The sequence below is a fragment of the Dermacentor variabilis genome, chromosome 6 (assembly GCF_050947875.1).
Source record: "Dermacentor variabilis isolate Ectoservices chromosome 6, ASM5094787v1, whole genome shotgun sequence".
NCBI lineage: Eukaryota > Metazoa > Arthropoda > Arachnida > Ixodida > Ixodidae > Dermacentor > Dermacentor variabilis.
In genome coordinates, this window is record NC_134573.1 from 115,925,206 (window position 1) to 115,938,226 (window position 13,021).

Below are 13,021 nucleotides of genomic sequence, written 5' to 3' on the forward strand. Positions count from 1 at the left end.
GATGTAGTTTGGCTGCAGGGTGTCAGAGCCGAAAGGTAGCGAAAGGCGAAATCCTTGAAAAGAAAAAAAAGAAAATGAGAAATTCGAGCCACTGCTCGATGGGTCGCTGCTCCAACAGCCACCGCGCGCTAATTTTCGAGCCATCTCCATGTGGCTCTCTCCGTCGCCCTTCCACCCCTCCGAACATGAATGGGCTGCGCCCATAGCTCTACGCTGCCCCATCCTCCGAAACACAAATGGATAGCGCCAACTGCGCCGCAAGTAGATTGCCCACATGGGGTGTGTGAACCGTACAGCAGTGCTGCTCACGGTGTCGTGAAGCCACATTTCAAGGCAAGGTTGGGCAACGCTAGCTCCTCATTCAGTGCAGTTCTGCGAACAGCTTAACCGCTCGCATTCGTTTTTGTTGGTTGTGTCGAAGTCGTTCCTGGCCACGCAGTTTCTCAATTTCGCTTGACTTGCCACCGAAACGGAAGATGGCCGATTCCCCCGCTGATCATCGGCAATGCATGCCGTTGCCACTGAAAAGAAAGCGCACGGCTATAGATTTGGAAGCTAAGTGCTTCTAACCGATGAGACGATCGTCGTGAACATGCTTGCATCGGATAGCGACGGCGGCGACGGCAGCGATGACGCGGTAGGGCAGCTTGCCTCAACATTGTCCTCACAAAAGGCCCGGCATGATTCTGTCCTTCCGGGGCTTCATTTCCGCGAGGAACTTTCTGGTGCACTACATGGAGCACTTTGATGCCTTGGAGAAATACGACGGCAAACTTTGCGTAAAGCATGCATGGCTGACGGACACATGCTTTTCTCATGCGAGCCATTGAGAAGTACGTGGCGAGATGCTTGAGGCGATCTCTCCTCAGCGTTTCTTCTGGATTTCTCAAGCTGACAGGCTGCCACGGCAGCCTTCTCACAATTTTTAAAACGCCCCTTTCGGGGCCACCAAAGTGATGCCTCGGCAGTGCTCACATATCACTTGCCACCCGTGACACCTCTTTGCAGTTGTAGCAGTGCCATTCTTCAACACCGACAGCCGCAGCTTGTTACACGCGATCGTAGCGCCCAGAAAGCAGTTAAACGAGTGAACACAATCAGCAGCCGGGAGGAGGAAGGCGGTGGGGAAGGGAACTGGCCTCCCTGCCCATATAGTTTTCTCACATCAGCTCTGCCATCCCCCTATTTTGATTTTTTTCATGTAGCCCTCTTATAACAATTATCGGTTATAACAACGGAATTTTCGGTTTGGTGGAGTTTGCTCCATCGCCGCTGCTCATGCGAGTGCGGCTCCATCCATGCTGTCAACCTCGGTTGTGTGAATGCTAGCAGCGAAATTATCCGATTCACATCCCATGTCATCTGAATGATTCATCCACGGTCACGTCTGTCATGTGAATCCAGCATTATCAGCATTGCAAACGACGGGGGGAGGGAACAGAGCTGCTGGGAGTCTTGCATCCACGAATGGAAATTGTTTTTGCAAACATCTGAGTGTTGTACACAGTTATTTCCACTGGTTAGATGCAAGGATTTTCTTTTTCTTTCAGAGATGTTGTAATTGGAGATGTAGGCTAGTGCGCTGGTGGGTTATATGCAGAAAAATACGATATTTGACAGTTCCTTTACCAGAATATATAAATTTACGTGCAAGCAAACTTTTGCATCACGGTAACTGAGACTCTGTCAGATCCCACAGCAGGAGAACACTCAATTGAATTACCGTATTTACACGATTGTAAGTCGACCCCTTTTTTAAAATTTGAAAGTCCGAAGTTGGGGGGTCGACTTACAATCGAAACCAAAACATGGCCCCGCCAAAAAAAAGCGATACCAACGAGAGCTACAGGGTAGTTACAATTTTATGTTTGCTCTATGGTCCTACCCGTATTTTTTCGCTATCCCGCGTGTTTGTTTGCTTTTCGGAAGGGTTTTTCAACATTTTTGAGAGTCTTACAGTGCATGCAACACTCATGGGGGGGGGGGGTGTCAATAGTTGATGGAAGCGCCGCTGTTCCTATTTGCGGCGGCACCCTTAGAACGGCGGCGCTTGCGGGGAGTATCGGTAGTTCATGGAAGAGCAGACACCGTTCGCGGGTTTCTCTTTCTCTGTTTAAAGGCATTGGCATTGGTTTGACCAACTTTTTGACGCGTTCCACTTGACTGCCGGCTACGTGCTACTTCTATGCTTCCCCAGTCGTCACTAAGCAGGCCCACTAATCTTTCGGCACTCGTTCACAGCAGCGTTCAAGAGGGCTGCCATCCTTTACGCCGAAGAAACAAATCACTGCGCAGCGGGCCGCAATTTCGATATTTCCAAGTGGGTGGTGCGAGAGTGGCGACTGCAGCGAAGCGAAATTTTCACCCTGTGGCGGCAAGTGAGAAATTTCCCACATGCCGAAGTCTGGACGCTTTGCGGAGCTGTAAGCTAAGCTTGCGGCAGCGTCGCTGAAATGCGTGATCGGTCCCTGCCAGTGAAGTGTGACGTGGTCATGAAACAAGCCTGGACCTTCGCCTTAATTTTAAGGTTCTGCTCCGCCGTGAGTACGAGTGGCTGGCGGCAGAAGACTGCGAAATTACGCCAACCGGACCTGTCAAAAGAGCCTCCCTGACAGCTGCGTGTGGTTGGGTGCATTTGGCGTAGGCTGCTGTTCTGCAAGATGTCCTGGTGCGGTCGTTTGCCAAATTTGAAATTTCGCTGGACCACGACGCGCTGTGGGACCGCAGCAACGATGATGACAGCACTAGTGAAGACGAGTAGTCCAGTGACCATGTCAGCTACTAATAAATTTTCGTTATCGAATGCGCCCTCGGGTTTTTTTTTTTTTTTTTCGGTCAAGCGATATGGGGGGGTCGACTTACATTAGAGTCGACTTACAATCGTGTAAATACGGTAAAGTATGACCACCCAAACTTTATATTTACTTTGGTACACCTGATAATTTGTTAGTCGAACCCGGTTATGTTGAACCCATATGAAACGAATTATTGTATAGTATAATGAAGGACAGTAAGATACCCTTAAAAATTTCTCTATAAAATCTTTGCTTTATTTAGACATCAAATTACCTATGTACAGTAGAACCCCGCTGTTACGTTCCTCACTGCTGCGTTTTCCCGGCTGCTACGTCGTTTTCATCCGGTCCCGGCATAGCTTCCATAGGATCCCATGTATAAGGAACCCCGCTGTTACGTAGTAGCTGTGAAAACGCTCCCGCATGATGCGTCGCAACCCAAACCCGCCTGGGCTAAAGTAGGCAACGCGCTTCAACCGCCATTTTGGCTTTTGACGAGTTTTGACCGGGCTTGGCCGGGCTTGGCTATGGAATTGGCTGCAAGAAGCCGCACGCCAGTTCGAGAGGCCGCCACTAAGTGGCCATTCGTGAAAAATGCTCTCACTATCATCACTGTGATTATGGTCGCCACATGGTTTGTTGGACAGGTCGAGCCACGGAGGAAGGAAACTCAGGAGAGGCCCTGACGTCGGAAGTTGGCGTCGCTCATGGCATTGCTCCGCCTATCGGGCCAGCTCTCCTCTCTTGTTTACATTTTTGCGAAACCACGCCGCGCTGCGCGCAACTGGGCTGCTCGGATGCGCGCACTGCGCAGCAATACTAAACAATCGTTAGCACGTTAGCATGATTACGCCAAAGAGGGCAAAATTTCCTGCGGATATTCCTTCGTCTGTTGCCATTGCCGTGGCGCGGTGACGACGAGGAGCACGAGCCGCATGATGCCGGGGAGTTGCCAAATCCTAGATTTGGAGAAGCCGTCGCAGCTCTGGACCTCCTCCGCAGGTACGCCGCACCTCACAGCTATGCTGACAGCAATGCGGCCTTCCAGGCTATTGAGAAACGTGTGGTGATTTCTAGCGAGCGAAAGAAACGGCAAGCCACCATTCTAGACTTTTTAAAGTTCTAAGCGCACTCTGTGGAAATAAATTGTCTATAGTTGAAGCTGCACTTTTTCATTCATTTTCGGAGCTTTCCTCACTGTTGCGTTTTCCCGGCTGTTACGTTTTTTTTCCTCAGTCCGGTGAAAAACGTATGAACGGGGTTCCACTGTATAAAACTTTTTTGTGACTCCCTTCAGATTTGGCATATCTGTATAACCACATTCATTATATTGAGGTTCAACTGTAGCACAAATTGTATTCGTGAATTGAACTACGGTTGAGCTCTGTTATAGAAAAGTCTCATCCAACATGAAAATACCTTCTTTATATCTAATACAGTAGACTTCCACTAAATCATCATCATCATCACCAGCCTGGTTACGCCCACTGCAGGGCAAAGGCCTCTCCCAAACTTCCCCAACTAGCCCAGTCATGTACTAATTGTGGCCATGTCGTCCCTGCAAACTTCTTAATCTCATCCGCCCACCTAACTTTCTGCCGCCCCCTGCTACGCTTCCCTTCCCTTGGGATCCAGTCCGTAACCCTTAATGACCATCGGTTATCTTCCCTCCTCATTACATGTCCTGCCCATGCCCATTTCTTTTTCTTGATTTCAACTAAGATGTCATTAACTAGCGTTTGTTCCCTCACCCAATCTGCTCTTTTCTTATCCCTTAGCGTTACACCTATCATTCTTCTTTCCATAGCTCGTTGCGTCGTCCTCAATTTGAGTAGAACCCTTTTCGTAAGCCTCCAGGTTTTTGCACCATACGTGAGTACTGGTAAGACACAGCTGTTATACAGTTTTCTCTTGAGGGATAATGGCAACCTGCTGTTCATGATCTGAGAATGCCTGCCAAACGCACCCCAGCCCATTCTTATTCTTCTTCTTATTTCGGTCTCATGATCCGGATCCGCGGTCACTACCTGCCCTAAGTAGATGTATTCCCTACCACTTCCAGTGTGTCGCTACCTATCGTAAACTGCTGTTCTCTTCCGAGACTGTTAAACATTATTTTAGTTTTCTGCAGATTAATTTTTAGACCCATCCTTCTGCTTCGTCTCTCCAGGTCAGTAAGCACACACTGAAATTGGTCCCCTGAGTTACTAAGCAAGGCCATATCATCAGCGAATCATAAGTTCCTAAGGTATTCTCCATTAATTCTTATCCCCACTTCTTCCCAATCCAAGTCTCTGAATACCTACTGTAACAACGCTGTGAATAGCATTGGAGAGATTGTATCTACCTGCCTGACGCCTTTCTTTATTGGGATTTTGTTGCTTTCTTTATGTAGGACTACGGTGGCTGTGGAGCCGCTATAGATATATTTCAGTATTTTTACATACAGCTCGTCTACACCCTGATTCCATAATGCCTCCATGACTGCTGAGGTTTCGATTGAATCAAACGCTTTCTTGTAATCAATGAGAGCTATATATAAGGGTTGGTTATATTCTGCACATTTCTCTATCACCTGACTGATAGTTTGAATTTGGTCTATTGTTGAGTAGCCTTTACAGAATCCTGCCTGGTCCCCTTTGGTTGACAGAAGTCTAAGGTGTTCCTGATTCTATTTGCGATTACCTTCGTAAATACTTTGTTGGCAACAGACAGTAAGCTGATCGGTCTATAATTTTTCAAGTTTTTGGCGTCCTCTTTCTTATGGATTAGGATTATGTTAGCGTTCTTCCAAGATCCCAGTACGCTCGAGGTCATGAGGCATTGCGGATACAGGGTGGCCAGTTTTTCTAGAACAATCTGCCCACCATCCTTCAACAAATCTGCTGTTACCCGATTCTCCCCAGCTGCCTTCTCCCTTTGCATAGCTCCCAAGGCTTTCTTTACTTCTTCCGGCGTTACCTGTGGGATTTCGAATTCCTTTAGACTATTCTCTCTTCCATTATCGTCGTAGGTGCCGCTGGTACTGTATAAATCTCTATAGAACTCCTCAGCCACTTGAACTATCTGATCCATATTAGTAATGATATTGCCGGATTTGTCTCCTAACGCATACATCTGATTCTTGCCTATTCCTAGTTTCTTCTTCTAGGCCATGTTTTTCGTTTGTGTGACTGGTGTCGGCATGGTGGTGTTTGCTTTGTGTGCTGTGTCGAGGTTCCGGTGATCCAACGCTGCATACGGAAATATCGCGTCAAGTGTCTATTGGCGCCGACAGTGCCCACGCAGACTGCACTGGGGAGTGCCGGCAAGCGGGTGCCAGGAGGCCTAAGATTTGTCGCCGTCCGATGTGCTCCCTACTGACGTGGAAAATGTTCTGCCGAGACCTGCGCAGTGGTTGCATTGCGATTCCAGACACCGCCTCATTTGACAGTTTCACAGGTGCTGACACTGCTGTACTGACATTCGCAGAACTCGACGACGACGGGATCATTCGTCAGGTTTCTGCTGCACCGCCGGACGATGACTGAGTCGGAAGATGATGCACCATGTGCTACGCTGCTGTCCCATGCGGAGCGTGTACAAGCAGTGACTATGTTTTCAACCGTACGACCCTCTCCGAGATTCAGGCTTATCTGATTGCACGTAAGCGGAACAGCGTGCAACGGCGCATTCCCGATTTCTTCAAGCCTACTGCCGAGCCCGATTAAGTGCGTGGAAATAAAGGATTTCATTTTTTTTTCTTAATCTGATTTTTCGGACATGTCCGCAGTCCCCGTGAGGTTCGAATAAATGGTCGACGACTGTACTTGTTTATTTGTTTTTGGCAGTGTTCTTCCTGCGCTTCTTTCCTGCACGAGTCCTTCTGATGCGGTGCCTTGTTTATACAGGAGAAGTGTATCTCACAGGCGTATTTCTGAGATACACTTTATTTCATTTCACTTTGGCAGGTTTATGTGTCTTTATGGTGAACGGCGGGCATTATTCACATTCATACTAGTAAAGGTGCCTCCCCCCCTCATTTGCATAGAAAAGTTACATCACCCAGTTAAATGGGTGATGTGGCTGCGGCCTTCGTCCCAAAGTTCACATGAAAAAGGCTGACGACGGTGATGTATTAGCGCATGCCTAGATACATGTCTTCAAGAGAATGCCACTGGCAGCGAGAACAAGGTTAGTTCACGAGCTAAAGGGCAGCAAACCATACTCACGCGCACCTTGCGATTCTAGGGCAGAGTTCTCCGAGTCGTAAGAGAAGGCGGTCTCCTTGTAGGTGCCATCCGCATTCATGGCAACGTTGAGGCGCTTGAGCTCTTCCTCTGCAAACATTAGCACATAGCCAGACACATTACCAGACTCATCAAATACAAGATTGCACATCTAATGCATAATGCCACATATAATGTGAACCTTTGCTATATCTTTAATTACAGGTATTCTGAATTAGAAGGCTTACCAATAACTGAGGTCGTATATGTAATTAATATTAAATTCTGGGGTTTTACATGCCCAAAACCACAACGTGATCACGAGACCTGCCGTAGTCAGAATAACTTTCACCACCTGGGTTTCCTTAATGTGCATCAAAGTAAACAAGTGTTTTTGCACTCCACTTCTTTCAAACCTGCTTCACGGTTGGCCACATTTATAACTGCAGCTATAGCTGACCCCAGAGTTGGTTTCCAGCCTTCTGGTGACACAGAAACGCCATCTTGCCCAAACATTCATCCCTCACAAATATTCCGTGGCGAATGACCAGGCTGTGGTCGGTGCCTTGACATGCGCAGCATTCTCACAGCGCACAATCTCAACGGTGCAAGGTTTGACCAGGTCGGCCGGACCAATTGAAATGATTAGCACTATGGGGACAGAGGGCACAACAAAAGCAGCGTCTATGGAAAGCATCGTAGGATGTGCGAATCTCTGGCCCAATAGCCACTGTAAGGCACACTATTCACATCGGACATGCGTGTTCAGTTTTCATGTATGTAGGTTTGCACAGTTCGGAGCACTCTGCCCACATGCAGGCATGCAAACGAACTTGGCACACGTTCTTGTGGTAGTCGCTGGCCTGTGGCCCCAAATGCCGCTTCAAAGGCATCACTCCAACCTGTATACGTGATCTCACAACCGATCACTGATGAATACCCCTAGGGAACATATTAGCAACAAGCTTTCTGTGACGGTTTGCGGCCCACTATCACAGCAGCTTGCAGCTAATTTTCACCCCGGGTCACACCATTGGCCACAATGGCCACCCCATTAGGCCTAATTGGAGCTACGTCGGTGGGTGTCAGCGACTAAAGTTACAGTTTCGTACCGAATCAGCAGGTCTATTCACAGTCGTCCCCAACCCTCAGAAAGCCGACAAACTACCTCGCCAACGAAATCGAGTGTACGGGATGACCGTTGTAAATGGCCACCATATTTGCAAAACAACATACACCAGCCCCTTGTTCTGAACGTCGTTCGTAGGCACACAATGGTCTCTTTTTGTAGCTTCAAGCGACCAGTCACAAGACTAGGTTTGGATTTACATGGCAAGCTCGAACACATCATGACACTAGCGCGCTGATCCCTCGCTGCAGACGCATCTCCACAGGTGACAGATGGTCACAGACTGGGGAGGGGGGGAGAAAGGGGATTAACAAGCAGGTGTCAAAAAAAAAGAAAAACGCCGGCGTTCATGAATGCTTGATCAGTGCCTGTGACAGGTGCTTTTTAAGGCATCAGCCATTTATGGAAAGCGTTCCTTGTGTATTAATTACAGTGCTACAACAGGCAGCAAACTATCGAAGAACAAACAAGCATGAAAGAACAACCCAAACTGATGTTCTCGGTAGCGCTACACAACAACATGGCTAACCTTTTCGCACCTTTGGGTCACTGAAAGAAAACGAACCCGAAAGCTCGCAATGCATCTGCAGATGATTTTAGTGTATCTTCATTCTGCACTGTTTCATCCTTTCATTCTGAACCGATTCTTGCATATGCACCGAATTTCTCGCATGACACTTCAACAGCAAGTTATTGGTGACAGTCAGGCACTGTTCATCACGTCGGTTCTCAATTTTTCATTGCTGTAACTTTGTACAGAGGGCAGTCCCATATGCTGAAACATGCAGCTGTCATTTCTTCCCATCTGCCAGCAGAAAGTAATTGTTCGTGCACAGAGCATCACGTGGGCAAGCATTGCCAAGCCCTCGTTCAGTCAAAGAAAGTGAGAACAGAAAGCATGAAGGGGCTGCCTTACAGTAAGACAGCAAGAAGGAAACTTGCTCTAAGTGTGTAATACCCATGTCAAATGGGCACTCACAAGCTCCTTTAGGATAAGTAAGTACGACACTTACTAAGGGAGTTCAACCTCAAAGAAACTGCGGTCATGTCACACGGCCAATAAGCAGTTTTTAAAAGTAGCCGCCAGAAGTGCATTCAGCGGTACTTGGTTTTTGTATAAGTACAAGAATGTAACTTCTAATTGTGTTCGTAACTATTATAGCTAACGCTCCTTCCATAAAAATATTATACAGTATATTTGATGTGAAAAACATACACCTCGTTGAAAATCAAAGTGCGCTCGCTAAACAGAGCAGTGCTGACAGCAACACTAGCCACCCCTGTGCTTATCTGTGTTTTTTCTTGCACCGTAGCAAGTTGGCTCTGCATTCTGCTACCCGAACTGCTGCAAACTGTACTAAAAACCAAGATTTCATGCATGGTGACCTCCTGAGCTTTCCTTTTATTTTGCCTATAGTAACTGTGCCGGTGTCAGTCATGAGTGACCACACTGACCACTGGACGACTAGCATGGCAAAGGCCACGTTTACATGAACCCGAAGCGAGCGGGTCGAGCCAGAAATCAGGCTGACCGAGCCCAATGTGACCGCATTTACATGAACTCGCTTCTGACGAGTGTGGACGACGACGGCACACAGCCTCAAGCCCAGACATGAATGCGCTTGAACTCGACTTCCGGTTCTTGGCTACCATCTGCAACAGCTTCTTTTCGTGGGTCTTATTGCTACGGTGAAGTTGCACTGCACAGTGCCTTGTCTTGACCTTGTCCCCGCTGCCGACACATAAATCGCGATGTTCCAGTGTTCTCGCACAAGTCTCGGCACTGGCAGGCCAAACACGTCTGCGTTTACATGCACGCTGCAAGCAGGCCAGGCTGACTCAGCCGGACTTGACGCCTGTTCAGTCCGACCGGCTAGCGTTTAAGTGAACTCGACAGGCATATTGTAGCCCAATAAGCCGACTCGACCCGATTTTGTCGGGTTCATGTGAAGGCCCCGAAAGATGAGAAAAACATGGCTCCACGCGACCTAGGTCGAGAGTATTGTGCAGTATAGCAATCATAACTGTTGCTGAATTGTGCTTGAACATTTATTTAATAGAAATGGTCTAAACACACACAACATTAATTTTAATGCAAACAATAATGAAATTATCAACTTTACAACAACAAGTATGGGAACGAGAGTACTTCCTTCAGCCGCTGAGAGAGATCAGCGATCTCCGTAGGCTAAAAACTCCATCAAACTCCATTAGCGGAAGGGCGAGCGTGTGACACCCGAAGTGCACCTCCCTCAAAATAAAGATGACGGAGTTAAAAGGAGTTTGTGGGTGTCTCTGTGACAGGGGTATAAGTTAATAAGGAAGCTTACAGAATTGACATCAAGAGTGCTTAACCACAAAGGAGCAGACTTCCCTACTACAGTAAGGAAGGTGTCAGTAATGGGGCCTATGCCTGAAGAAAAGGCAGCTACCACGATCATCGAACCGAGATGGCAGAATGTTATGCACAGAACCATTTTTCCTGTATACTTATAGCTAAATGTAGGAATAGAATTGAAGGGAGGCTCTTTTTCGATGGCAAAAGTGCAGGCTCCAAAGTATGTTTACACTAATTGGCAAAAGCAAGTATTAGTGTGCTGCTGTTCGATGCTTAAAAGGTCCTAAACTAGGGCGGGCCATTTTGAGCTGACAAGCACAATGCATACAATACACGCTAACAAACATGTCTGCTAAATATTACGCTGCAACGCGCCGCAGAAAGAGCTGAAATTTCAAACCAAATGCCATTTGCCCTTCTCCTTGTGGGTGCTAGGCTCCAAACCAGTGGGTGACGTATACGTGCTAGTGCGCCTACGTACATGTGTTTGTGCTGTAACATCGCCCATAATGACATGCGGCTTCGAGAATTATTCAAGGCAATAGCTGTCATTTGTGTAAGCTGTTGGTTCAATAGACAAATTAATGTTTAGAGAAATAATAAAACACACAAACAAGATGTTTGCGTGTTTTGTTTTACTTCCACCACAGCAAGAGATGTACTTCTGTTTCGTCTGCTTGTTCCAAAGTCATGCAGTCGCACGCGCAGACACTTAAACTATGTCATTTTCTACCATGGTCTAGCACGCGATCATGTTCTGTGATCCGCTTGTGTCTGCCTCAGTATTCCTGTAGCACTGCCTCATACCGCGAGGCAGTTGTCCTCGTGCACAGCTTGCAATATCGTGCACTGCGTGAAACGAGACAATCGCAACAGCTCGCGCGTGATGCCATCAGCGGAAGTATGAAAAAAAAAGCAAGGAGGAAAAAAAATGAAGGCAGTGCCCGTGATGTATGCGTCGCCCGATCCTCAAGCTCCGGTGTGGGGGAATGCAGGGAAGAAGATGGGGTAAGGGGAGAGAGTTTCCCACTTGGCAGTGGAACTCGCCTCCTGAAATCATGGGTTCGCACACTGAAATATTTCTATCTTGGCTATTAATGAGCCGATTTGAAAAATTTTTGTGGCAGAACACTCTCTAGGGGACATGTAACAACTTCCAGCGTGTAACCGAAATTGGCTATGTGGCCTGGTGAGGGGCCCTTTAAAAGGACTGAGAATGGATTATTAAGGACCCATTAGATTATGGTGCAACGAGAAGTTCACTCTCGGTAGCGTTTACACCTGCAGCGCATGGATATCTTATAACAAGAGTTTTGCAATTTGAGCATTCTCTAAAAAAGAAAGAGTTCTTCCTACGGCAACGCTGAGAAGTGAGAGAGATACCGATAGCTCACCTCGCAAATTGTGAAAGCTGCCAATCATTCTGCTTTTACAGGAGTGAATGCAATTGTCGTTAACCACCTATAGCTTGACCTATTCATCCACTTTTGAAAATTAAGAGCTGGTAGAATAAGTTTGAATTGTTCTACAGACATTTCTTATATTTATACCGCGTTTTTCCCTAATACATGCCTACATCAAGGCTGATCGGTCCATGGTGTCATTATTCTGTCAATAGACTAGTCAAGCAAACTCATCAAAAATGTGAAGCAAAGACTTATCTGCACACTGTACTGCATTTCAATACTAATAAAAAGACCAGGCAATGTGTACACTAGTAAAAGGTCACGTGATAGGTCACTTACACATATTCATGTTTTTGCCACCTGGGGTGCCAAAGGTCATTTATAGCGACTTTTAGCAACAAAATTACAAATATAAATCCCCACTTAATGAGAAAATCAGGGCTCATTTTACCCAATACGACAGGCAATCTTTCTATCAGCAGTGTTATCTCAATTCAGGTTCCGAATGGTTGTCTGTCCCTTTAAGGAATGAAGTGTGTCTACACAGACAACTGTGAAGCATGGCAAAGCAGAACAGATCGCCATAAAAGGCTCATGCCCGGGCTCTCCCACATGATAGCGGGTACTTCTTGATGTTTTTGCTGCTTTCTTGGAAATTTTGCTACTTCTTTTAGACGAAGACGTTAAGAATAAGAGATGTTGCGACTAAAAAATTCGGTAAAAAGGTTTTACTTTTTCTCATGAAAAATGCTATTGTTCAACCTGCATTGCCAGTTATAATTATGGGGGATCACATGCTGATTTGTACAGCTGCACCCATTCACAGACTCGGTGCTGTGTTACACACACACGCGCAAGACGTATGGCGCAGAGTCCTGCAGTTGTGTAAATTAAATGCAGCATCACCTTGGTAGATCGATTCCTCATGGAGGTCCCTGAAGAGTGCAAGGAACCGCTCCTCTTCACACAGCTCTTCCAAGGCTTTCTCTTCTTCTGTAAGTGAGGCAATGTACTGAAGCGCTGCTCCAGGCTTCGGCTCGTATTCATGGATGCTGTGCAAGTAGCCTCTTGCATCGTACCTGACCAGCACATACAAAGGATGCAGATTAGTTTGCGTACCTGATCACATGTTTTGGACTAACTGG

General features: G+C 46.9%; 1 protein-coding gene across 5 annotated transcripts in view; it reads right to left on the minus strand.

The window, feature by feature from the left end:
- The window catches only part of LOC142585073 (splicing factor, suppressor of white-apricot homolog), a 56,894-nt gene that overhangs the window by 42,481 nt on the left and 1,392 nt on the right, over positions 1–13,021 (minus strand). For 4 of the 5 annotated variants that reach the window (XM_075695561.1, XM_075695559.1, XM_075695562.1 and 1 more), the window contains exons 2-3: positions 12,783–12,955; positions 7,007–7,114 (exon numbers count right to left, since the gene is read on the minus strand). In XM_075695561.1, the coding sequence (XP_075551676.1) occupies positions 7,007–7,114; positions 12,783–12,955 (281 nt within the window). The remainder of the gene's footprint in view (positions 1–7,006; positions 7,115–12,782; positions 12,956–13,021) is intronic. The other variant, XM_075695560.1, reaches the window with a different exon arrangement.